General features: G+C 46.8%; 3 protein-coding genes across 6 annotated transcripts in view; 2 read left to right on the forward strand and 1 right to left on the reverse strand.

Moving 5' to 3' along the window:
* LOC115120641 (dual specificity testis-specific protein kinase 1-like) overlaps nt 1–5393 on the forward strand; it is a 23685-nt gene extending 18292 nt beyond the window's left edge. Inside the window, exons 6-9 of the mRNA XM_065003654.1 lie at nt 4–94; nt 872–955; nt 1755–1841; nt 2032–5393. Of these exons, the coding sequence (XP_064859726.1) occupies nt 4–94; nt 872–955; nt 1755–1841; nt 2032–3300 (1531 nt within the window). The 3' untranslated portion in view covers nt 3301–5393. The remainder of the gene's footprint in view (nt 1–3; nt 95–871; nt 956–1754; nt 1842–2031) is intronic.
* Nucleotides 5394–8464: 3071 nt separating this feature from the next.
* Nucleotides 8465–16640, reverse strand: LOC115121750 (GTPase IMAP family member 8-like). 4 transcript variants are annotated; one of them, XM_065003660.1, is made up of 5 exons: nt 16240–16635; nt 15606–15676; nt 14756–15367; nt 14496–14530; nt 8465–10676 (listed from the first exon to the last, which is right to left on the reverse strand). In XM_065003660.1, the coding sequence occupies exons 2-5, from the start codon at nt 15625–15627 to the stop codon at nt 10668–10670; spliced, it is 678 nt and encodes a 225-aa protein (XP_064859732.1). In that variant the 5' UTR covers nt 15628–15676; nt 16240–16635; the 3' UTR covers nt 8465–10667. The 4 variants fall into 4 exon arrangements, with proteins under 4 accessions (XP_064859732.1, XP_064859731.1, XP_029506745.2 ...); XM_065003659.1 differs by having other exon boundaries at nt 14439–14530; nt 16240–16634; XM_029650885.2 differs by having other exon boundaries at nt 14339–14530; nt 16240–16634.
* A 9254-nt stretch (nt 16641–25894) lies between these two features.
* The window catches only part of LOC115121751 (GTPase IMAP family member 4-like), a 5993-nt gene continuing 4338 nt past the window's right edge, over nt 25895–27549 (forward strand). The window contains exons 1-3 of the mRNA XM_029650887.2: nt 25895–25977; nt 26788–26838; nt 26962–27541. Coding sequence (XP_029506747.2) covers nt 25947–25977; nt 26788–26838; nt 26962–27541 — 662 coding nt within the window. The 5' untranslated portion in view covers nt 25895–25946. The remainder of the gene's footprint in view (nt 25978–26787; nt 26839–26961; nt 27542–27549) is intronic.

Raw genomic sequence — 27549 nt, forward strand, 5'->3', positions numbered from 1 at the left:
CAGTGACGGGGTTGATCAGCAGCCTCTGGCCGTGGTGGGCTCCCCCTACTGGATGGCCCCAGAGGTGCTGAGAGGAGAGCTCTATGATGAAAAGGTACTAACAGAAGTACAGATAGAACAATGAGACAGACATTTCACCGGATGTATAAATGTGAAGCATCCGGTTGGCGTTTCCAGTCACTAACAAATATGGTGATGAGAGGAAGCCCAGAGGACGGCAGTGGGAGAAGATGGATTTTGGCTGACTTTCTGTTAATTTACTCATCGATGAAACATTTGATCTCAATAGTTTTCTGTTCCCACAACTACAATCTGTTACGAAAAGAGTGGATAAAGTTTTGTAGACTTTACACTTTGCCAGAGTTGTATTGTTTAGAAGGAGTGCAAAGGCAAATTGAGTTATTGCACATGTGCACTACAGAGTAGGCTTTACCTAATGAAAATATGCAAATGCTGGGTAGAACGAGCCAATGGGATCTCGTTAGCTCGTGCTTGGCTCTGCCTACCTCCTTGCTTGTTCTGCCCACTATGGCTCATTTGTTTCCATTGGAAACGACAGGCTGTGGTTTATCTTAGTTAAGTTATACAAATCTTTGACAGTAGTCAACTGTTTCCTGGCTGTTATCTCACTGGTCCGGGTGCATCATTATACGAAGCAAACACAGTAATATAATGCAACAATACTCTGCTATAAAACAATCTGGAAGGACAACTGTTCCATGTTCCTGCTGTGTTTTTCTGGTTGTGTCTAGTGGGTCTAGCTAATATGTATGTTTCTAGCAAATGACCAGACTCTTCCAAGGTGTATTATTGTGAATATTTCAAGTGAGATGTTATTGATCAGATGTGATTGGCCGACTCTGACCCCTAGGTGGATGTGTTTGCCTATGGAATCATCCTGTGTGAGATCATCGCCCGGATAGAGGCTGATCCGGACATCCTACCTCGCACTGAGGTACACACACACACACACACACATACACATACACATACACAACCCCACAGTTTATGACAGGCACACAGTTAACCAATGCTTTTCCTTTTTCCCTGATCACACAACCCTAAATCAATGGTTTCATACTATCACACAACAATCTGACAGTGTAAACCCTTAATCCAACCCCTTAATCCAAACCCTTTCTACACCACTTTTTTTCCACTTTGACCCAGAAAATAAGTGCCCTCCCTGTCCTTATTGCACATAATCACATGTAACTGCAGTGGAAGACTTGGGTATTTAATCACTGCAGTACAGGGCAGCAGTTCCAGCTGCATGTGAGGTTTAAAGTGGAACTGACAGTGTTTTCACTACTGTAACGACTAGAGGTCGACCGATTTAATCGGAATGGCCGATTAATTAGGGCCTATTAATTGTCCAAACACAAGGCTGCTTTTCCACTCCATATTTATTTTTACTTAGTATACAGTATGTAATTCCCAAATATTCTAAGAATGTATGACAATGTGAAAATGACTATCTAAGTGCTCGCTTGTCAGAAATCTTCTAAAAAAATATGTCATTTTTCCTGGGGGGAACTATACTGTATGAACAGATTTGAATGAGATTTAATGTTGATAAAATACTGTCAGTTCCACCTTAATGAATATAACTCTATCACAGTGTATGTCTCCATCTAGTTGATATGATGGAGAACTACAACATGTATATTATTTGAACCTAGTCAGACAAACTGATTGACAGCTAGTCGGCTACATTAAAAGATGATGATGATGATGATCCTCTGTGTGTGCAGGACTTTGGACTAGATGTGGATGCCTTTGAGAACCTGGTTGGTGACTGTCCAACACCATTCCTCAACCTTGCAGTCCTCTGCTGCAATGTAAGATGCAGACTGACTGACAGCCTGACAGATTGACTGACTTCATAATAATTGCACGCATTAATGACTCTGTGTACATACTTACTGTAAATGCACAGATTGACAACCTAAAACCAACCATACATTCCAAAAAGTATGCACTGTTTACACTCTTCCTGCTCCCCTCACTCTGTTTCTCCCTCTTTCTTAGATGAATGCAAAGATACGTCCCTCGTTCTCTGAGATAGTGGTCTTGCTGGAGGGGATGGAGAGAGGAGAGGAGGAGAGGAAGACGGCCATCCCTCTGGGCGATTGTCTCTCCTCAAAACCCCCCACTGGCCACATCAGCCCCTACCGACGACGGAGTTCCCTCTGTCGCCCCGGCGACCAGCAGTTGTCACGGAGCCAGTCTGAAATGCTTCCACCAACGACGCCCCCACTCGGCACCCCGGCCCGGGTCAACCCCTTCTCCCTGCGGCAGGACCTGAATGGGGGCCGCATCAAGCTCTACGACACCCCCAGCAAGTCTGTCATCTCCCTGACCTTCACCCTTCCCCAGCAGCCTGACACCTGCGCCTCTCCCCCCCTCAGGGGAAACCTCTTACTCCGCGGGCCCCCCCGACGCTGCCAGTCTCTCCCCTGCACCCCCGAGCCGGGGCGAACCCTCTCCCTCCTCCGTGACCCCGACCTGCAGCGCTTGGGGAAAGAGGAGGGGGGGGATGAAAGGAGGAAGGAGAAGGGAGGGATGGTGGAGGATGAAAGGAGGAAGGAGAAGGGAGGGATGGTGGAGGATGAAAGGAGGAAGGAGAAGGGAGGGATGGTGGAGGATGAAAGGAGGAAGGAGAAGGGAGGGATGGTGGAGGACGTGTCAGATGATTCAGGGCTGCCTCTGGACCTGGTGTCTCTGGGTCCTCTGGAAGAGGAAGAGGAGGAAGGTTTTTCTCTGGGGGAGCCTATGGACTGCAGCAGGTCTCCTGACACACTAGAGGGCGCTGTCCCTACACCAGGGAGACATCTACTACACCCAGCCTCGTCCTCTTCCTCCCTGTTTCTGCAGCCTAACGGCTGGCGTCACCCAGTCTCCAATGCCCCTTCCTCCCTCCCTCCTCTCCCTCATCTGGACAACAACAACATCTCGGCGATGGTGGTCGTCGGCCGTCCGATTGGCTGGAGGGCTAGCGGCTACCGCACCGCAATCCCGGGCCCCCCTGCTGGCCCCGCCCCTGAACAAGATGAGGTAATTTCCTGTCCGGGCTGCTGTCTGATTGGTCTGAGCTTTCCATCCGTGTGCCTGAAGGGGGTGCCGACCCCTCGCCGCGTTCCGCCCCGACGACCCTACCGGAACCTCAACGGGGAGGGCATCAGTGACCCTTCAGCTGCCACGGCAACCAAGGGACTGCTTTGTTGCGGGGCGAATGGTCTCGCTCCTCCGACCGCACCTTGCGTGCCTGGGCTACCCCTACCAGAGGCACAGACTTAGGAAGGGCTCCCCCTAGTGGGCTGACTGGCCAACAACAACATTAACACCAGTGACATGACTGAGACTTTGACTGGTTCTATTTATTGTCGCTATTACTATTTATTATTACTATTAGGAACTGATGATGTTGATGATTACTACTACTACCTGGTGTGTGTGTGTGTGTGTGTGTGTGTGTGTGTGTGTGTGTGTGTGTGTGTGTGTGTGTGTGTGTGATTGAGGAGGTGGTGGGGACACTGGTGGTTGTATTGGGAGAAGCAGAATAGGAAACCAGAAGTGGGTTATTGATGTGAGATCTTATATATTGGTTGTTGACCTGGCGCCATTTGATAATGTCAGTGTGTCCCTGGTTTGTTCACTCACTTTCTACACTCTGAATCTTTCTATTTGATTCCTACTAATGATTTTTCACTGGTCTGGGTGGTGCTTGAGATTTGTATTGAATTCAAACAAGTGCTTCTTCTTCCCATAACCCACTATGATCCAGGTATCCTCTGTGTGTGTGTGTGTGTGAATTTTTAACAGCTTGTGTATTTTTGAAACAGCAGGAAAAGCAATTATCCTTATTCTCCTAGCTTATTTACATATTGTACTGATTATTTCACTCTAAGTTCTGTCTGTGTGTGTCAGAGGGAGAGAAAGTGTGTGTGTGTGTGACTGAATGACTAAGTTTTGTCCCTTGATGTCTGTTTTGAAATGTTAGTGGTTTGCAGGTCATTTCCCCGTACCCGTGTGTGAGATTAGAGAACTGTGTAATCATTTAATATAAAGTTAGTGAGGTCAACATAATCTTTACTATAATGTTTTTTGACACTATTGATGAGAATCACTCCACTCTTCATTTCATAGGGCTACTGGTTCTGTACCTGTTGATGAAATGGCACCCTATTCCCTATATAGTGCACTACTTTTGACCAGGGCCCATGGGGCTTTGGTCAAAATAGGATGCCATTTTGTCTGTTGTCCCCAGAGCTTAAGGTGTGTTTGTCTCCCTCTGCTGGCCTGGAGGACCCGGGCATACCAGGCCATTGTGGCTCACAGGCTTTGTTTCTTCCTTTCGTCATAACCCTTTCCTTCTACGAGAAGCTATACATGACCAGACCAGGGAAAAATCCAGGCTTTAGTTATAGACCTGGAGGTTTTCCTAGTCGGGTCACTTTGTCAGGAAAAAGTCCCAGCCATATATCATATCAACTGATATGAGGGGACTGAAAAAGGTTTATGGCTATGCTATTAACATTTCTAACCAGTTCTAACCACTTAATCTAGCTAGTGATCTGTAGGAAAGGAGGAGGAGGAAACATAAGCCAGTGTATTGGGACGTAGCTAGTCACACTCAACTGTACTGGCCAGAGAGTCTCTTTGTTACTGCACGGTTTAAACAGCATGATTTACAGAGTCTGGACAACTGTGTGCATCCATCCAAATAATTCCACTGTTCTGTCCCATATTGATGATGTCATAATGACAATGGTACAAACACCGACCCATATGTCCATGGAACAACCGAGGGAGTGTAATGCACTTTCTTTTTTAAAGCTGAGAATCTTGTTGATTTAACATTATTTATGAAATCATGTATGTAGCTAACTAGTAAACCCTTCTGCTGGCTGGGATGTTGGTTGGTCTGTTGCTAGTTGGAATAATAAATTATTATTATGGAAATATGTGTCTGTTCCTTTCCGGGAACAACCCTTCCCCTTTAGACACTTGTAGAGATCAGAGAGGGCTTGATAGGATGCATCACTATAGTCATAGCTCCACCTTGTCCTCTGATAGGTGGAATTTCACCATATTGCTTAAGCCTGTCCAACCCTCTCAGATCTCCACCAGTTCCTATAGGAAGGGGTTGTTTCTGGACAGGGGCTCTGTTTCTACTAGAACCCATCCTCTACATGCAAGACACTGATCAGACCCCTTGATTTTTTCCCCCATATTTTATTACGTTACAGCCTAATTCTAAAATGGATACATTTTTTGTTTTTCCGCATCAATTGACTGTACACACAACACTCCATTATGACAAAGCAAAAACAGGTTTTTTGACATTTTTGCAAATGTATTAAAAATAAACTGATGTCACATTTACATAAGTATTCCGACTCTTTACTCAGTACTTTGTTGAAGCACCTTGTCACTAGTGTAGAGCGGAGGAGGCAGTCGCAGGTTTAGAACTACTACATTTATTTAAGCACCATTTCTTTTATATCCTATGAACTTTCCATGTTGGTGCTCATGGGTCCTTTTACATGGAAATGCCCAGAGGTGACTGATGCCTTTGTTTCCATGGCAGCTGAACCATTTCAACACCATGATCTGGATTTGTCCACTTTCACATTGTTTGAGAGATACCGGTGTTCTCTATGATGAGACAACCAGCCTAGATTGTGTCAATGATCTGAGGAAGAAGCTCTTCTCCAATAGGTCATTCTAGATGGAGAACATCACAGGCTGCACTACTACAACATTCAAACAGAGCAGTTTACCAAACAAGCATTTCGTCAACAAGTCTGAAAACCATCCAATTGGCACTTTCACCAGAAACTACTGGATGGACTAAACCAGTTGATTCCTGGACACCTTTGATGACATTCTTACCAGAGGCTGACCAAGTTTACAGAGAACTCCTGATGTGTGGCAGCAAAAGTGAGCCCCTCTGTTCTTGGTTGTATCGATGCCAGGATGCTGGATTGTCATCCACTCAGGGTCGGAGTTATGGGCAGGCCTTATGGGGTCTGGCCCGCCCTACCTCCTTGACCAACCAAATGAAATATATTTTTTTGACAAACGTGTGCCAACAGGAACAGGCATCAAACTCCGATAAAGCATCTAAGCGAGCGAAACAAACACATGGGTTGCAATATTCAAGGTAAATTAAATCCAGTTTGAGAGACTTCCCTGGTGTCCTTTAGTAATCAAATGTTTTCTCCACGGTCTGTAGGTTCAGGTTTCAGGCCTTTATGAGTTTTACTTTAGAAAAGGATCTCTCCGCAGAAGTGACAGTTACAGGGATGTTAAAAACAGCTATATTGCCGTAGCAACATCAGGGAAACTGGGGAGGGAGTTGTGCTTCAAATACAGCAGTTCTGTAACAAATGTAATCTCATTCTGCTTAATTGCCGGCCTCAACACCTTATGGAAATAGATTAACTGTTTACGAAGCTCTGGGGACAAGTCGTCTGGATACAGACAATAAATTGGCATATGAACTGTATACGAAGCTCTGGGGACAAGTCGTCTGGATACAGACAATAAATTGGCATATGAACTGTTTACGAAGCTCTGGGGACAAGTCGTCTGGATACAGACAATAAATTGGCAGATGAACTGTAAATGAAGCTCTGGGGACAAGTCGTCTAGATACAGACAATAAATGGGCAGATGAACTGTTTACGAAGCTCTGGGGACAAGTCGTCTAGATACAGACAATAAATTGGCAGATGCAAACAGATGATAATCTTTAGCAGACAACAGTTCTTGAGGGCTGGAACATAAAATATGTTTCAATTTTGTTCATACTGGTGAACCGCCGTTTGACTTGTGTGGTTGCAATATCAACAGTCTCTTTTCTCTGGTCTATCTTGGCATGCAGCATTTCAATCGTGTGCAGTGTTAGTGCATTAGACTCTCGGTCTAACAGTGTTAATGCATTAGACTCTCGGTCTAACAGTGTTAATGCATTAGACTCTCGGTCTAACAGTGTTAGTGCATTAGACTCTCAGTCTAACAGTGTTAATGCATTAGACTCTCGGTCTAACAGTGTTAATGCATTAGACTCTCGGTCTAACAGTGTTAATGCATTAGACTCTCGGTCTAACAGTGTTAATGCATTAGACTCTCGGTCTAACAGTGTTAGTGCATTAGACTCTCGGTCTAACAGTGTTAGTGCATTAGACTCTCGGTCTAACAGTGTTAATGCATTAGACTCTCGGTCTAACAGTGTTAGTGCATTAGACTCTCGGTCTAACAGTGTTAGTGCATTAGACTCTCGGTCTAACAGTGTTAATGCATTAGACTCTCGGTCTAACATGCTGACCACATACATGTTATTCAGTCATTGCATCCACACTTCTTGCGCACGTCAACGAGCGTCTGCATAGCCAGGCGCTAAAATAGAACTTGGTTCTATTGGTAACGCTTTAAGCGCTGCAAGTCCTGCCTCTCCCATCTCCTCATTGGTTTATAGGAGCATAGTAGGGATGCACAATATATTGGTAAGCATATCGGAATCGGACGATATTAGCTAAAAATGCCAACATCGGCATTGGCCCGATTTAAAAAAAATGTAATGCCGATGTGCAAAACCCATGTAAAGGCTGACGTGCATACCTATATAACGTAGGTAGATGACGTGCATACCTATATAACGTAGGTAGATGACGTGCATACCTATATAACTTAGGTAGATGACGTGCATACCTATATAACGTAGGTAGATGACGTGCATACCTATATAATGTAGGTAGATGACGTGCATACCTATATAATGTAGGTAGATAACGTGCGTACCAAATAACTTAGGTAGATGACGTGCATACCTATATAACTTAGGTAGATGACGTGCATACCTATATAATGTAGGTAGATGACGTGCGTACCAAATAACTTAGGTAGATGACGTGCATACCTATATAACGTAGGTAGATGACGTGCATACCTATATAACGTAGGTAGATGACGTAATGACGCATTGAAAAATACAGCGCTACACGTGCAACACAGCATTCCTGATCAAGCCCACAATGTCTGCGGTGTGGATCTATTTTGAAGTTTCAAAGGAAGATAACAAAAAGGCCATATGCAACGTTCTCTGTCTTGAAAGATGTTGGCTTTCGCCGACTGGTTAAAACCTTTTTGGGCTGAGATCCCGCTAACGGGATCGATAGGACAACAGCCAGTGAAAGTGCAGGGCGCCAAATTCAAACAACAGAAATCTCATAATTAAAATTCCTCAAACATACAAGTATTTTACACCATTTTAAAGATACAATTCTTGTTTATCCCACCGCAGTGTCCAATTTCAAATAGGCTTTACGGCGAAAGCACAAACGATTATGTTAGGTCAGAGCCAAGTCACATAAAAACACATCCATTTTTACAGCCAAAGAGAGGAGATACAAAAAGCAGAAATAGAGAAAAATGAATCACTAAGTGGAGTCATATGTCTACAATTGGAGATGCAGCCAATAATTTATAGCAATGTTTGGGTTCGTATGAATGTTTTTGCTTTCTAGTCAGTCACGTGATTTCTTGGAACTGGCTTGTTGAGTTCCTGCTGTGACTACCTTACTGACACAAGCTGACTAAAGCTATATCTTACAACGCTTGGATAGGTATTTAATGTCAGCTAACCACATCATATTGTAACGACCCTGGGATTATAACCGGGGAAATCGACTCTGCCGCACGAGCATGCTTTTGACTTGCTCCCTGCTGTTTCATTACACTGGTGTCAGAAGTGGGATCGGACCTTGCATCCACGACAGTGCGTGTCCTTGGCCGGTGAGCGCGTTCCTGTAAGATGTAGAGCCGCAAGCTAGGGCGAGGACGCGCTCTTTGAAAGGAGGGAGTAGTGTAACGACCCTGGGTTTATTACCACGGAAATCGACTCTGCTGCACTGGTATACTTTTGCGGCACAGTCGATAGCACGCCGGACATCGGGTTAGGAGGTCGAGTGTTCAAGACTTGCTCCCTGCTGTTTCATTACAATATGATAGTTCCATCTGGAAGATGTGGCAAGCAACCTCTGGTTGATTCAATGCAATGCCTGCATATCTTTTCGGACAGAACCTCGACCATTTTATTCGTCCAAGTAAAGTGACACAGAATGGTCATAAAGCATCATGAAACTTATATAAAACATGATGATTGTAAAGAATGTATTGCAACAACAAAGGATTTAAGAAACTAATGTAAAACAAAAGGAATCTTCTTGGCAGGGAGAAAAATAATTAGAATAAATGTGGGTTTTGACACTCTTATGTAGGTGTCATAACCAGGCATAAAATAACGATATACATTGGATTTGCTTACCAAGGCTACAATGAATGTTCCTGAGTGGCCTAGTTAGTTTCAACTTAAATAGGTTTGAACATATATGGCAAGACTTAAAAATTGCTGTCTAGCAATTATCAACAACCAACTTGACAGAGCTTGATGAGTTGTAAAAATAATAATGTTCAAATATTGTACAGTTCAGGTGTGCAAAGCTCTCAGAAACGTACCCAGAAAGACTCCCAGCTGAGTGAGTCTCTTATTTTCTTTACTGTTTTTATGCTGAGAATCTTGTCAATTAAAACATATTTTATTTATAATACCAATAAATAAAATGTCTTGAAAGCACGTATGTAGCTAACTACTAAACCCTTCTGCTGGCTAGGATGGTGTTTGTTCTGTTGCAAGATGAAATTTTAATTCATTATGGAGATGCGTCTCTATTTTTATCCAGAAACAAACCTTTCCCCAAGATACTTGTAGAGATCTGAGAAGACATGAATGATTACTATGGTGATAGCTTCACCTTGCCTTCTGATAGGCTAGGTGGAATTTCATTATTGCTTCAACCTGTCCAATCCTCTCAGATCTCCACCAGTGCTGTATAGGAAGAGTTGTTTCTGGACAGGGGCTCTGTTTTTTCTACTAGAACCCTTCCTCTACATGCAAGGAACTTATGATTAGCTTGTTACTATAAGTATCATCATTGGTAAATACCAGCTTTAATAAACTATCATCAATAAATCAATCATAAGGCCCTTCTTACATCAGCCTATGTCAAAGTGCTGTACAGAAACCCAGCCTAAAACCCCAAACAGCAAGCAATGCAGGTGTAGAAGCACGGTGGCTAGGAAAAACTCCCTAGAAAGGCAAAAACCTAGTAAGAAACCTAGAGAGGAACCAGGCTATGTGGGGTGGCCAGTCCTCTTCTGGCTGTGCCGGGTGGAGATTATAACAGAACATGGCCAAGATGTTCAAATGTTCATAAATGACCAGCATGGTCGAATAATAATAAGGCAGAACAGTTGAAACTGGAGCAGCAGCACGGCTAGGTGGACTGGGGACAGCAAGGAGTCATCATGTCAGGTAGTCCTGGGGCATGGTCCTAGGGCTCAGGTCCTCCGAGAGAGAGAAAGAAAGAGAGAAAGAGAGAATTAGAGAGAGCACATGTGGGGTGGCCAGTCCTCTTCTGGCTGTGCCGGGTGGAGATTATAACAGAACATGGCCAAGATGTTCAAATGTTCATAAATGACCAGCATGGTCGAATAAAAATAAGGCAGAACAGTTGAAACTGGAGCAGCAGCACGGCCAGGTGGACTGGGGACAGCAAGGAGTCATCATGTCAGGTAGTCCTGGGGCATGGTCCTAGGGCTCAGGTCCTCTGAGAGAGAGAAAGAAAGAGAGAATTAGAGAAAGCACACTTAAATTCACACAGGACACAGAATAGGACAGGAGAAGTACTCCAGATATAACAAACTGACCCTAGCCCCCCGACACATAAACTACTGCAGCATAAATACTGGAGGCTGAGACAGGAGGGGTCAGGAGACACTGTGGCCCCATCCGAGGACACCCCCGGACAGGGCCAAACAGGAAGGATATAACCCCACCCACTTTGCCAAAGCACAGCCCCCACACCACTAGAGGGATATCTTCAACCAGCAACCTACCATCCTGAGACAAGGCTGAGTATAGCCAACAAAGATCTCCGCCATGGCACAACCCAAAGGGGGCGCCAACCCAGAAAGGACGACCACATCAGTGAATCAACCCACTCAGGTGACGCACCCCTTCCAGGGACGGCAGGAGAGAGCCCCAGCAAGCCAGTGACTCAGCCCCTGCAATAGGGTTAGAGGCAGAGAATCCCAGTGGAAAGAGGGGAACCGGCCAGGCAGAGACAACAAGGGCGGTTCGTTGCTCCAGAGCCTTTCCGTTCACCTTCCCACTCCTGGGCCAGACTACACTCAGTCATATGACTCACTGAAGAGATGAGTCTTCAGTAAAGACTTAAAGGCTGAGACCAAGTTTGCGTCTCTGACATGGGTAGGCAGACCCATGTCAGTTACACGTGCTCTGCCACTGCGAGGACGATCAGCTGTCCGTCCTGTCTCCCTGTAGCGCTGTCTTAGGCGTGTCACTGTACGAGACATTGCAATTTATTGCCCTGGCCACATATGCAGTCCTCATGCCTCCTTGCAGCATGCTTAAGGCACGTTCACGCATATGAGCAGGGACCCTGGGCATCTTTTTTTTGTGTTTTTCAGAGTCCTTAGGCATAACTGTTACCCTAATTGCCTACCGTCTGTAAGCTGTTAGTGTCTTAACGACAGTGTCGTGACGTTGTACTAGTTAATGTGACGACTGTTGCTCATCGAATGATTAAAGGTTTCTTATTGCGTGATTAACTGAATCAAGCAATTATTAACTCGTTAACCTGGGGCACCATGGGAAAATTATTTTTATTGAGTTTCTATTTCCCAAATTAACTCAAAGAATATCAGAATATTGATTTTACAACAGCCGCTAATTAATCAGTTACCTCTACAGTCTCGTTCTGAACGTCGCATAATCCGGGAAGCTGCACAGACCCGGGTCTCACCAATGAGTTCGTACCACACCAATCTTAGTTGAATATTTATTTACTAGAAAGCTAAAATGATGATAAAAGATACACATACACAAAAACACATTATAGGCTATTGATTAGAAGTTAGTATAACGGGCCAATGCACTATGGCGCGTGTTACACAAAATGGGGATTTAAAAGAGAGAAAAAAAGAGAGTACACGAGAAATATACATTTGGGTGAATTTGTCAGCTATGCTTATTCTAACCCTAGCCTTGCCCCAAACTGCCGCTCTTATGGGTCAGAATATAATGATGTAATTATGTGTGGAAGGTCTCAGTGGATTCCCCGCGTGGACCGTTCAGGCTGCACAATGACCCACTTCTCCGGCACAACTCTGGTTGTCCTCACGATGTAAGGGTCCTTTTGGCTTAGGGGTCTGTTCCCTCGCCCTTGCACTGAAAGGGCTCTTCCGAGGACAGACAGCTCTGTAGCTCAGAGCTCACAGCGTAGGAATGAAACAGTGTAGATGCCAAGATTCGATAGGGAGTGGAGGCTAGATCGTCTGACTTGAATTCACCCGCTTAGACACAGCTACTCATCCGTAGCTTGGGTAGAAAAAGATTTGTCTTCAAACTTGTGTTGCGTTTTGGTTTCGTTTACTTTTTTAGACCACGGCTGCAGCTTGGGTCACTTAGTCTGATCTGTTAATTCTTCACTCACAGGTTTTATACCCTCGGGTCAGAAGTGGGCGTAACCGCCGTTAGGGCAATTCTCTGGGCGTACCAAGTTAAGGGCAAGGTCTCGATTTTACTCAAATCCAATTTTAGACAACTAACCTCACATTTCATCTTTATCAAAACATTCTCTTTGATTTGGACATTTTCCACACAACGTACAATGTATAAACATCAAACATATACGAGGAAAACTCTTAACATTACAATGTTTTCGTAATAACGCGATAGACAGCTACCTCTGATTGGGAACCATACCAGGCCAACATAGAAATACAAAAACTAGAGTACCCACCCTAGTCACACACGACCTAACCAAATTAGAGAATAAAAGGATTTCTAAGGTCAGGGCGTGACAGATGGAAAAAAAGTGTGACACCAATTAGGCTGCCGATGACTGGAGTTGCCCCTGTTAGACGAATCTGTAATTCCAACTTTGTTTCAATAATTTAGGCAAGGCCCTTTCCTGTTTCAGCATGACAATGCCCCTGTGCACAAATTGAGATCCATACAGAAATGGTTTGTCGAGATTGGTGTGGAAGACCTTGACCTGTACAGAGCCATGACCTAAACCCCATCAAACACCTTTGGGATGAATTGGAATGCTGACTGCAGGCCTAATCGCCCAACATCAGTGCCCCGACCTCACTAATGCTCTTGTGGCTGAATGGAAGCAAATTCCTGCAGCAATGTTCCAGCATCTAGAGGAAAGCCTTCCCAGAAGAGTGGAGGCTGTTATAGCAGCAATGGGGGGACCAACTCCATATTAATGCCCATGATTTTGGAATGAGATTTTCGACGAGCAGGTGTCCACATACTTTTGGTCATGTAGTGTACAACTGAAGACAACTCTCAGAGGATGTTAATATAGCTACAATATTAAACTGGAACAGGGAAGATAGAAAGACGCTAGGCCTAAGCAAAGTCAGAATATTGACATTAAATATGAAATATTTAAGTCAAACAACTTGTAGATTTGGCAGCACTGTTAGCTATGGACTCATTGTAAACAACACGCATTTACTACAGCTCCCACTGCTGCACCAGCTGATGCACCAGCTGTTGCACCAGCTGCTACACCAACTGGGCCTACAACTACTCCCACAACTGCTCCGATTCCGGCACCTATACCTGCACCTACGATTCTAAAGCGGTTTCTTCTCTCAGCTTTCTCTCTAGCTTCTCTTTCCTGTTTTCTCCTCAGGCTTTCTTCTTCTTCCCTTAGACGCTCTCCTTCAAACTTTGCCCTCAATTTCTTCATCTCTCTGCATCTCTGCCTTTCATTCTCTTTCGGGACCCTTTCTTTCTCTTCTTCAATCTTTCTCTCTGCCTCCTGGAACATCTCATTGGTGTAGTGACTCCCTCCATTCCACCCAACCATAGAGTTGATCTTCTGAAGCAGCTCCGTGACCTGAGAAGGGTTCTGGACTTTGTTGTTGAAGACATGACACTGGCCATGGCATTCCTCAACCAATCTCAGAAGAGTTGGACTCTCATGTAAAAAAGCATTGATTGTTCTTCCTTCAACCTCACATCCATGTGTGAATAGAACCATGGTGTATTTGGAAGCCTTTTGCCCAAAGAGTTTCTGAATGATTGCCACCGTTTCCTGCTCCTCTTTAGTGAATCTTCCCAGCTTGATCACAACCAGGAACACATGGGGACCAGGAGCAGACAGAGAGATGCACAGAGAAATCTTTCTCAGTGCCTCCTCATTGGACAATGTAGTATCAAACAAACCTGGGGTGTCGATAACAGCGACATTTTGCCCATCCACCATTCCTCTGGCCTTTTCACAGTTTGATGTCAGAGAAACAGCAGAAAACTTTGACTCAAAAACATTTCTCCCCAGGATGGTGCTTCTTGATGCACTCTTCCCTGCTCCAGTCTTACCAACCAGAACAATCCTCAGCTCCTTCGTTGGTCTCGGTCCTGTAGGATGATCAAGATGATTTTTTTAGAGGTCAAATGTAGTACACATTTTGTTCAGTGCAAAACGTTATGGCTAGCCATTATTTAAATTGTAGCTGAAAGTCACTATGAGATACAATGATATACAGTCAGTATCAAATACTATTGGATACCATCATCCTTTTAAATTAATGTTAAGCAATAAGCTTAAGTTAAATTAAATACAAAGAAATGGGACAAACTTACCAAAACACTTTCTTCTTCTCAAGGATTTCCCCAGGCAGTAATCAATGCGGTACACTTTGTCTTGTATCACAGTCTGCATTCTGCTCATCTTTCTAATCAGTTCTGTCACCTGGCTTGGAGGACCAGATTCATTGTTGAACACATGGTATCTGTTATCATACTTCTCTACAACTTGCCTCAGTGGGACACCTGCTTTTCGGAGAAAATCCTCTATCGATGTCCTTTTCAGGTGGTCTCCATATGTGAAGAGAATCATAGTGAACTCCATTGCCCTCTCGCCAAACATGTCTTCCATCTTCTGAACTGCTGCTCTCTGCTCCTCTGTGAACCTGTTCAACTGGATCACCAGCAGGAAGACATTGATGTTTCCATGTGTGTTCAGCCACAAGGACCTGATAAGTTCATCAGAAGACACCTCAGCACAGTCCAGACCTGGAGTATCAACTACAGCGACTCGGCTCCTACACACCAGACCTGTCTCCCTCTTACAAGTCTTTGTCACAGCTGAGGAACCAAATGATGATTCAAACACTTCCTTTTGTAGGATGGTGTTTCCTGAAGCGCTCTTTCCACATCCAACTTTCCCCACCAGCACAATCTCTATAAGACAACCTTCAACAGAAAAAACACACAAATATGATTTATTCTCAGCTCAGACATTTGCTAAAATAAACTGACAGCAGTTTTTATTTGACCCTTTTCAAAATAAATATGGGTTATTTAAATTATTATGGTTAAGATTAGGTCCATGAGATACTGCATAATACTGACAGAGTAAAAAAATATGTAACTGTATATACTATTAAACTAACAAAAAACCTCAATGTCTGTTCATTTTGACTTGTCTTACCATGAGAGAAAGATTGATCCATGTCATCTCTCTGTACACCACCAGGGATGCTGTGTGTAACAGATATCTGTCTGCAACAAAATAAGTAGGTGCAAAAAAAAAAGATAAATATATGTCATAACATATCAATATAAAGATATTAATATAATCTTGATTGTGTACATAGGTATACTATAATTTAAAGTAAAATACATAGCTACTTTAATCAATAGGGTACTTCTGTGTGTCCGAGATTAATATGAATTTCTCAAAGGGAAGCCTATAGAATTTCATATAACATTCAGTTGGCGAAGTCATTGGTAGACCATGTGAACTGCTGTAAAAGCATGGTATACTCCATTATCTAAGGTATTCTACCAACGCAACAATATATTTACACTGCAACAACGTTGACAAAAGTGTACACTACTGCTTAGATCCATCCTGAATTGTAGGCCTATTAACCAAATGTTGATCTTGCTGTACTTTGAAAGACGATTTAAACAAAAAATAAGCGAAATGTCTTCATTGGATATTTAAAATACTGTGAAAAACATTTCTTACAGATGAAACACTAACGTTAACTAGTGACACTAGCCCTTAAACTCTGCCAAATTATTGTCATATAACGTTAGCCCCGCGGTCATGATTTTACCTTGAAACTGTTGTTGAAGTTGACCAATTTTGTCCTCAGGAAAATTTAATCCATGTAGATTTACAATGAAGACATATCTGGTACAATCATCACGCTACTGAATTAACATTATCAATCGTTTGATGGTACAATGTAGCCTACAGTCACTGTACACTAAACACCAACCTGGAAATACCCGCAGCAACCTTTGATAAAAATGAAAGCTCTGGACTGCACGGTTCAATGTGAAGAACTCACTTTGCCTTTAGTAGCTAAAATTCTATAATGTTCGCCTTACTTCAGTTTATGTGATAAAAATAAATGTATAGTGTAGAGAATAATTGTTCAATCTAAATAACTGTTAAATGTCTTTTTTTCAATCGTATTTTCAGTTGTTTTAAACTCGTAAAAAGTGAAAGTAAAAATGTAAACGACGAGAAGCATAGAAATACCGCTAATAGAGCTCATCCACCGTTTATCAGTCTTGCTTTCACGGAATAACAGTTCTATAATTTACCTTAACTATGTGCTATGTGAATTTTATTGGGTCGACCACAATATTAAAGGCGCAATCTGTATTGGTAACTGCTCTTCATTGGTGATTTCAATAAATGATACACACAAAATGATTCTTTACAAATAAAACTCGTCTCATGAGCTTTAATATAACTGCTTCATGAGCTCCAGTCAGAATAACCAAAAAAATGTTGTTTTACTCCGTTATTTGTAAGAAAAGTATTTGTAAAACAAAACATTTATATCTAGCCAGAACATATTTTTTAAACTATACATGTTGATTTCATGGACTTCCAGTCCTTGCATCTACAGCATATTTATGTGTTTAAGAATTGTTACTTTTCTCCAGGCCCACCCCTCTTTATAGCATAAAAAAGTGGTTGGGCTGACGTTAGCCTGGAAAACGAATTACAGATTGTTGCTTTCGTGCTCATCTCAAACTGTACTAGGCTGTACTATGAACGAGGCTAAAGATTAATCCAACAAATTCGTTCATACTGTAGCGACCCGCACAGACAGCTGTGTGTTATGTGTTAGGCTAGGAGGTGGTTGTGTTGTACTGACCAGTACCCGGTGTTCGCGGGGTCCGACATGTCAATCAACCTGCTATCTGCCAATCACGGGAATGCCTGGAATGTTCTGATGCCGGGCATCCTGGTGGTTGGCGGAGTGGCGTGGAGGGGGGTTGGGCAGGGGTGGAGCATTGGAAGTTAAGACCAGGTTGAGCCTTTGTTCTCTCTCTCTTACGTCTGGGCTTCACAAGAGAAGATCACGATTGGCTTGTGGGTTATCTGTCATCTATTTGGCGTGTGCTACGGCCCAAACAGTAGCCTGTGTAAAGTTGGTTTAATAAACCGTCAATTCGCAAACTCAAGCCTCTGTCTGGACAATTGTTCATTTATGATCTAGTCAGGTCATTACATTGGTGTCAGAAGTAAAAACGTTGATACAAGTTAGCCAGCTATCTAGCTGACTTATGTGGCTAGCTACCGTAGGTGAGAACGGGGATTGAAAATGCTTCGAGGGAATCCGAAATTGAAGGTGGAGGTAGGGGACGATTATGGCCAAGGAGGTGCGTGTGAATGGACGTCGGGGGTTCTGTCTGAGGAGATCGCCAGGGCGTCGGAGCGCAGAGGCCGCTTGAGGGAGGACGTTAGAGCGATGGCGGCTGAAGCGGGCATGAGTGCTTCGTCGACTGTATTTCGCGCGGATTCTGGTGGGCGGACCGAAGTGGCGACGTCGACGCGGCGTGACGAGGAATCTGGGGCTCAGGATGTAAACAAACATGGCGGCGCCCAGTTCCCGGCTGCGTCCGTATCTGTTAAGACCCCGAAGTATTCCGGTAAGGCGGATTGGGAAGCTTTTCATGCTCAGTTTGAACTGTTAGCTCATTTTAGGGGGTGGTCGGATGAAGAAAGGGCACTGCAGTTGGCTTTATGCCTCACGGATGAAGCTCTGGCCTGTTTGATATTGATTAGCCCCGAGGACAGGCATGATTATGGTGCTTTAGTGGGAGCACTGAGGAGGCGCTATGGACAGTGTGTACAGCCCGGGCTATTGCGCTCCGAACTGAGTAATAGACGCAGGCAGCCTGGAGAGCCTCTACGGGTGCTATCAAATCAAATCAAATTTTATTTGTCACATACACATGGTTAGCAGATGTTAATGCGAGTGTAGCGAAATGCTTGTGCTTCTAGTTCCGACAATGCAGTGATAACCAACAAGTAATCTAACTAACAATTCCAAAACTACTGTCTTATACACAGTGTAAGGGGATAAGGAATATGTACATAAGGATATATGAATGAGTGATGGTACAGAGCAGCATACAGTAGATGGTATCGAGTACAGTATATACATATGAGATGAGTATGTAGACAAAGTAAACAAAGTGGCATAGTTAAAGTGGCTAGTGACATAAGAATGCAGTCGATGATCTAGAGTACAGTATATACGTATGCATATGAGATGAATAATGTAGGGTAAGTAACATTATATAAGGTAGCATTGTTTAAAGTGGCTAGTGATATATTTACATCATTTCCCATCAATTCCCATTATTAAAGTGGCTGGAGTTGGGTCAGTGTCAATGACAGTGTGTTGGCAGCAGCCACTCAATGTTAGTGGTGGCTGTTTAACAGTCTGATGGCCTTGAGATAGAAGCTGTTTTTCAGTCTCTCGGTCCCAGCTTTGATGCACCTGTACTGACCTCGCCTTCTGGATGATAACGGGGTGAACAGGCAGTGGTTCGGGTGGTTGATGTCCTTGATGATCTTTATGGCCTTCCTGTAACATCGGGTGGTGTAGGTGTCCTGGAGGGCAGGTAGTTTGCCCCGGTGATGCGTTGTGCAGACCTCACTACCCTCTGGAGAGCCTTACGGTTGAGGGCGGAGCAGTTGCCGTACCAGGCGGTGATACAGCCCGCCAGGATGCTCTCGATTGTGCATCTGTAGAAGTTTGTGAGTGCTTTTGGTGACAAGCCGAATTTCTTCAGCCTCCTGAGGTTGAAGAGGCGCTGCTGCGCCTTCTTCACGACGCTGTCAGTGTGAGTGGACCAATTCAGTTTGTCTGTGATGTGTATGCCGAGGAACTTAAAACTTGCTACCCTCTCCACTACTGATCCATCGATGTGGATAGGGGGGTGTTCCCTCTGCTGTTTCCTGAAGTCCACAATCATCTCCTTAGTTTTGTTGACGTTGAGTGTGAGGTTATTTTCCTGACACCACACTCCGAGGGCCCTCACCTCCTCCCTGTAGGCCGTCTCGTCGTTGTTGGTAATCAAGCCTACCACTGTTGTGTCGTCCGCAAACTTGATGATTGAGTTGGAGGCGTGCATGGCCACGCAGTCGTGGGTGAACAGGGAGTACAGGAGAGGGCTCAGAACGCACCCTTGTGGGGCCCCCGTGTTGAGGATCAGCGGGGAGGAGATGTTGTTGCCTACCCTCACCACCTGGGGGCGGCCCGTCAGGAAGTCCAGTACCCAGTTGCACAGGGCGGGGTCGAGACCCAGGGTCTTGAGCTTGATGACGAGCTTGGAGGGTACTATGGTGTTGAATGCCGAGCTGTAGTCGATGAACAGCATTCTCACATAGGTATTCCTCTTGTCCAGGTGGGTTAGGGCAGTGTGCAGTGTGGTTGAGATTGCATCGTCTGTGGACCTATTTGGGCGGTAAGCAAATTGGAGTGGGTCTAGGGTGTCAGGTAGGGTGGAGGTGATATGGTCCTTGACTAGTCTCTCAAAGCACTTCATGATGACGGAAGTGAGTGCTACGGGGTGGTAGTCGTTTAGCTCAGTTACCTTAGCTTTCTTGGGAACAGGAACAATGGTGGCCCTCTTGAAGCATGTGGGAACAGCAGACTGGTATAGGGATTGATTGAATATGTCCGTAAACACACCGGCCAGCTGGTCTGCACATGCTCTGAGGCCTCGGCTGGGGATGCCGTCTGGGCCTGCAGCCTTGCGAGGGTTAACACGTTTAAATGTCTTACTCACCTCGGCTGCAGTGAAGGAGAGACCGCATGTTTTCGTTGCAGGCCGTGTCAGTGGCACTGTATTGTCCTCAAAGCGGGCAAAAAAGTTATTTAGTCTGCCTGGGAGCAAGACATCCTGGTCCGTGACTGGGCTGGGTTTCTTCTTGTAGTCCGTGATTGACTGTAGACCCTGCCACATGCCTCTTGTGTCTGAGCCATTGAATTGAGATTCCACTTTGTCTCTGTACTGACGCTTAGCTTGTTTAATAGCCTTGCGGAGGGAATAGCTGCATTGTTTATATTCGGACATATTACCAGACACCTTGCCCTGATTAAAAGCAGTGGTTCGCGCTTTCAGATTCACGCGAATGCTGCCATCAATCCACGGTTTCTGGTTTGGGAATGTTTTTATCGTTGCTATGGGAACGACATCTTCGACGCACGTTCTAATGAACTCGCACACCGAATCAGCGTATTCGTCAATATTTCCATCTGACGCAATACGAAACATGTCCCAGTCCACGTGATGGAAGCAGTCTTGGAGTGTGGAGTCAGCTTGGTCTGACCAGCGTTGGACAGACCTCAGCGTGGGAGCCTCTTGTTTTAGTTTCTGCCTGTAAGCAGGGATCAGCAAAATGGAGTCGTGGTCAGCTTTTCCGAAAGGGGGGCGGGGCAGGGCCTTATATGCGTCGCGGAAGTTAGAGTAACAATGATCCAAGGTTTTACCACCCCTGGTTGCGCAATCGATATGCTGGTAAAATTTAGGGAGTCTTGTTTTCAGATTAGCTTTGTTAAAATCCCCAGCTACAATGAATGCAGCCTCCGGATAAATGGTTTCCAGTTTGCAAAGAGTTAAATAAAGTTCGTTCAGAGCCATCAATGTGTCTGCTTGGGGGGGGATATATACGGCTGTGATTATAATCGAGGAGAATTCTCTTGGAAGATAATGCGGTCTACATTATCATTACAGCTAATGACATTGAGAGCCTCTCTCGGCGGGCATATGCTCACATGCCCCCCTCCGTGCAGAGCGAGCTAGCACGGGACCAGTTCATACAGGCGCTCTCTCCTACGGAGCTGCGCATACAGACCCAGCTGGCTCATCCTGAGTCATTGCAGACAGCCTTGGAGATGGCTTTGGAGAGGGAGCTGGTGTGGGCTGGGGCTTCAGCTGGGGCTTTGGTGGGGGTGCAGGGAGACACACCCTCTGTGCGAGCTGGGGGGCAGAGCAGCCCGGAGCCGGAAAAGCCTGCTTGGGTGGCCGAAATGACAAAACTAATTCGGGCTGTGTCGCTACAGGCGGCACGAAACACAAGCCCTGGTCCCAGGGTCTGCTGGGGTTGTGGCCAGCCAGGCCATCTGCGCCGAGATTGCCCCATGTCCCCCAGAGCTCAGGGAAACGGCTCGGGGTCCGCATAGACCGGGTAGTGCGGACCCCTGGCTTTCTATCCCAACCACCATCATCTTCAGGAGGAGCCCACCGGCACAGACGGGGAAGCAAGGCTCCACTTCCCCCCAGAAGCAGACGAGGGCAAGCGGATTGAGCCTGTTGTTGTGGTGGGCCGGACCTGTGTTGGGGACTTTTGTCATGTCCCTGTCACTGTGGAGGGGGTGCCCTGCTCCGCCCTGGTGGACACTGGGTCCACAGTAACCCTGGTGAGGCCAGATATTGTGCCAGGTTGGACTCAGTGTGAGCCTACAACTGTGCAGCTCCGCACAGTCACAGGTGAGCTGGCACCCATGAAAGGGAAGGGAATAATGACTCTGACAGTAGGGGGCAGGACTGTGCGTCATCCTGTGTGGGTGGCGGCTGTGCAGGACCCTTGTATCCTGGGGTTGGACTTTCTTAGGAGCACAGGCTGCCAGTTAGACCTAAATAGGGGCACACTGAGCTTCCAGGGAGGGACGGAAGTCACCATGGCCCCCTAATGTCACATTCACTCAACCCAACAAACCCTTTACTCCAACAGTTAAAGCAGCAGAGACTCATGGCTGCGCCCCCCCCCACAGCTGTGTGTGACTTTTCCCCAGTCCCCTGTCACCTACGGCGGTGTGTTACATTCCCCAGCTACCTCCATGACACAGCCCTCTGTGAGCCCGGGCCGCAACCTCCCAGCCCAGCTACCCCAGATGGGAGAGGAGAGGACACTGTCTGCAGTGAGGGAGATATGGGGGAGGAACTGTGTTGGTCTTGACCCCGAGCAGCAGGAACGGTTGTGGCAGTTGCTGTTTGAATTCAGAGACAGCTTTGCGTTGAGTGAGGAAGAGGTGGGTCAGACTCATCTGGTGCAGCATGAGATCGACACAGGTGATGCTCGACCCATCAAGATGCGTCCCCGCCGTATCCCGCTGGCACGCCAGGAGGCGGCAGACAAGGCTGTGTTGGAGATGCAGCGGGCAGACTTCATTGAGCCCTCAGACAGCCCCTGGGCGGCGCCAGTCGTCATGGTTCCGAAGAAGGGGGCAAGCTGAGGTTCTGTGCGGACTACAGGCGGCTGAATGAGGTAACCAGGAAGGACTCATACCCCATACCACGTATCGATGAGTCGCTGGACCTGGTTAGGGGTCCTCCTGGTTCTCCTCACTAGACCTCCGCAGTGGCTACTGGCAGGTTCCCCTCTCCCCAGAGGCCAGAGCCAAAACTGCGTTCTCCACTAACAGAGGACACTGGCAGTTCAAGGTCCTGTGCTTTGGCCTGTGCAACGCTCCAGCTACTTTTGAGCGTTTGATGGACAGGGTGCTGGATGGCATCCCCGACAGCAGTGTCTGGTATACCTCGATGACATCCTGGCCCATGGCAGCTCCTTCCAGTCAGCCCTGGGGGCGCTACGGCGTGTGCTGGAGAGGGTGGCTGCCGCAGGTCTGAAGCTCCACCCCGAGAAGTGCCACTTCATGAGGAGAGAGGTGTCCTTCTTGGGCCACCGAGTGGGGAAGGAGGGGATCAGCACCATGGAGGACAAGGTAGGGGCTGTCAGAGACTGGCCCACCCCCACCGGCCAGCGTCAGCTGAAGAGCTTCCTGGGCCTGGCCTCGTACTACAGGAGGTTTGTACGGGGCTTCTCAAGCGTTGCTGCTCCACTGAACCGCCTGCTGCCGAAGGACAAGGCTTTCACTTGGACAGTGGAGTGTGAGGAGGCGTTCAACACCCTCAAACGTGCACTGATCGAGGCCCCGTGCTCGCCCCCTGACCTCACCTTGCCCTTTATCCTGGACACAGACGCGAGCAATGTGGGCATGGGTGGGGTGCTGGCCCAGGTGGGGCCAGAGGGGAGAGAGTGGTGGCGTACTTCAGCAAAACATTTGACAAACATGAGCGCCGCTACTGTGTCACCCGGCGGGAGCTCTTGGCTGTTGTGGCTTCCGTCAAACACTTCAAGTACTACCTGGGTGGTCTGCCCTTTACTGTAAGGACTGACCACTCTGCTCTCCAGTGGCTCATGTCTTTCAGAGAGCCAGAGGGGCAGGTGGCACGCTGGTTGGAGGAGCTTCAGCCGTATGACTTCACGGTGGTGCACAGGGCAGGGGCACGCCACTCCAACGCCGACGCCATGTCCCGTCGACCCTGTACTGCAGACGGCTGCCGCCACTGTGAACGGAGAGAGGGACGGGAGAGAGAGCTGCGGGCAGAGGAGGGTGTCTGTGCCACAGTGTGTCGGGCGAGCGGGCCTGTCTGCTGTGAGCTGCAGACTGTCGACGTGGCTGAATGGCGGCAGCAGCAGGGACGGGACACAGACGCAGGTGAGGCCACCATGGGAAGAGGTGACAGCGCTCTCACTCGCGACCAAAGGGTTGTGGTCGAAGTTTGAGAGACTGCGGCTGGCTGATGGCGTGCTACAGCGGGCATGGAAGGAGTCAGCTACGGGAGAGGAGAGGTGGCAGGTGGTGGTCCCAAAAGCATTGCGGGAGGCTGTGCTCCAGAGTACTCATGGGGGGGTGGGGACTGGACACTTTGGGGTCACAAAAACACTGCGCCGTCTCCGTCAGGGCTTCTACTGGGGGCAGCACAAGAGGGATGTGGAGGACTTTTGTCGCCGCTGTGACAACTGCACAGCGAGAAAGGGCCCCCCAGGCCGCTCTCATGCTCAGCTCCAACAGTTCCCAGTGGGGGCTCCCATGGAGAGGGTGGGAGTGGATGTAGTTGGGCCGTTCCCCACCACAGACAGTGGAAACCGCTGGGTGCTCACGGCCATGGACTATTTCACAAAATGGCCCGAGGCCTATGCTCTGTCTGACCAGGAGGCAGAGACCATCGTCGACGCCCTGACAGCGGGGATGTTCAGCAGGTTTGGAGCTGCAGAGTCCATCCACAGCGACCAAGGCAGAAACTTTGAGTCCCGTGTGTTCGCCACCATGTGTGAGAGGCTGGGTATGCACAAGACCCGCACTACTCCTCTCCATCCTCAAAGTGATGGCCTTGTGGAGCGCTTCAACAAAACGCTTGGACAGCAGCTGGCCATCGTCTCTTCCAAACACCAGCGTGACTGGGACAAGCACCTGCCTATGGTCCTCATGGCATGCCGCTCCGCTGTCCAAGACTCCACCTCCTGCACGCCTGCCCTCCTCATGCTGGGGAGAGAGATCCGCACCCCTGCGGAGATGGCGTTTGGTCGGCCCCTGGATAGCCCTCATGTTCCTCCGGGGCCGGAGTATGCCCGGAGACTCCAGGACTGCCTGGAGACAGCCCACACCTTCGCCAGAGAGCAGCTGGTGAATGCAGGTGTGAGGCAGAAAAGGAACTATGACGTGCACACCCGGGAAGGCACTTTGTGGCTGGGGAGCTGGTCTGGGTCTACAGCCCCTAAGGAAAAAAGGCAGATGCCCCAAGTTGGACAGTCACTGGGTGGGACCCTGCAGTGTCCTGGAGAGGGTAGGGGAGGTTGTGTACCGGGTGCAGCTTCCTCCCAGGGGGAGAAAGGTGGCACTGCACCGGGACAGGTTAGCCCCATACAGAGGGGCCTCTTCTCCCCAAACCCCAGGAACCCCCACAATTCCCCTCTCTGGCAATGACATTCTCCAGGCACCCACCCTCAGGTGCCGCAGACAAGGCTCCAGACAGCCCACTCCCCCTGTCTCCCCCCCTGTGTCACCGCGTGGTTCCCCAGAGCCACGGACTGTATTACCCGTTCCGCTTCCTTGTCCCCCATATCCCTGCCTTCATCCCCTGGTTCCCAGAGGGGCACTCTGCGACCATCACGGCCACGCAGGCAAAGGAGACCTCCGGGTCGCTTCAGAGACTTTGTTTGTTCCCTCGGGGACAAGGGACTTTGTGGTGGGGGGGCTGTGTAGCGACCCGCACAGACAGCTGTGTGTTATGTGTTAGGCTAGGAGGTGGTTGTGTTGTACTGACCAGTACCCGGTGTTCGCGGGGTCCGACATGTCAATCAACCTGCTATCTGCCAATCACGGGAATGCCTGGAATGTTCTGATGCCGGGCATCCTGGTGGTTGGCGGAGTGGCGTGGAGGGGGGTTGGGCAGGGGGGTGGAGCATTGGAAGTTAAGACCAGGTTCAGCCTTTGTTCTCTCTCTCTTACGTCTGGGCTTCACAAGAGAAGGTCACGATTGGCTTGTGGGTTATCTGTCATCTATTTGGCGTGTGCTACAGCCCAAACAGTAGCCTGTGTAAAGTTGGTTTAATAAACCGTCAATTCGCAAACTCAAGCCTCTGTCTGGACAATTGTTCATTTATGATCTAGTCAGGTCATTACAATACATTTCGGAATTTCAGGCAACATCGACTGCGATGGCGACTCCACAACAGGAAAAACAGGACAGTAAGTTCATAATGATGACATTAGGTTGACATTATTGTTTATTCTCACAATGGTGTTGGGGATTCGGGTGATTTACCCACCACACTTTCAAAGGACAATACGCCATTTTGAAAAGTCACTAGACTCCTAACTGTGTTTAATTTACTGTAACTCACTTTGGTGTATAATATATATATTTTTACAGAACATAAGTCCATCTCAACTACCTCGTACCCCAGCACATTGACTCGGTACTCCTTTATACAGCCTCGTTAATGGTTTTATTGTGCTACTCTCTTTTTCTGTGTGCAAATATTTGTCTTACTTTTTTAACACTGTTGGGATGGGCTCGTAGGTAAGCATTTCACTGTAGTCTACACCTGTATTTGTCGCATGTGACCAATACATGTGATTTGATTTGATTCATTTTCATTGTGATCTGTTGGATTTCATATCATTTTGGGACCACAAGAATTTAAAAATAATGTTATTTCAAAGGTAATAAATAACTTACAGTCCCTTCCTAAATTAGAATTTGACCTACCAGGTGTTTATCTACCCATTTCATTTACTCACTGATCATTCGTTAAGAAACATTTTCTTAACATATAATAGCCTGCATTCATGTTGGAAATCTCAAATATTAAAATCCATCTGCAATATGAGCTCTTGCTCTGGTTGACTGCAGCTGCCTGGGCAAATGGGCAAATACACTGACAGTCGTTTTGTGTTGTGTACTTTTTTATTTTCAATTAAACCTATCTGAATTGTGATTTGTCTAAGTGATGTCTTTAGCAAAATGTTGATGCATACTTGTTAATTATATTACAGCGAGCTCAAGCAGAAATGAGAGAAGAGCCAGCATGATGTCTCCTTTACAATGTAAGTTAGGCCTAGTTTGATAAAAAAAATATATATAGGTGTTAATTAACACACACACATACAGTAAAACAATAAGGTGGATTTTATGGGCTTGAATTAAAATTATGTTTGTTTGATTTGTAGTTTCCGATCTGAGGGTTGTTCTGGTGGGGAAGACTGGAGCAGGGAAGAGTGCATCAGGAAACACCATCCTGGGGAGAACTGAGCTCAAAGTAGATTTTGCTGCAGAGTCTGTGACCAAACAATGTGATAGGAGCAGTGAGAGGGACATTGCAGTAATTGACACCCCGGGTCTTTTTGACACTCAACTCTCAGAGTCTTCAGTGAGGACCCAACTGGTGGAATGCATCGCCCTCTCCTCTCCTGGACCCCATGTCTTCCTGCTTGTTATTGCCCTTGGTCGTTTTACAGAGGAAGACCACAACGCTGTTGCAAGGATCAGGAACATCTTTGGAGAAGCAGAAGTGAGACACACCATGATTCTCTTCACCCATGGAGACACACTGAAGAAAAAGAAGAAAAGCATTGAGGACTTTATCCAGGCGGCTGGTGAAGGTCTACAGCAGCTCATTGAGACATGTGGAAACAGACACCATGTCTTCAACAATGAGAACACAGACAACCGTGAGCAAGTAAAGCAGCTGATGGACAAAGTTACAGCCATGGTGAAGGAGAATGAAGGGAGGTGTTACACCAATGACATGTACCAAA

Source organism: Oncorhynchus nerka, linkage group LG18 (assembly GCF_034236695.1).
Source record: "Oncorhynchus nerka isolate Pitt River linkage group LG18, Oner_Uvic_2.0, whole genome shotgun sequence".
Lineage (NCBI taxonomy): Eukaryota > Metazoa > Chordata > Actinopteri > Salmoniformes > Salmonidae > Oncorhynchus > Oncorhynchus nerka.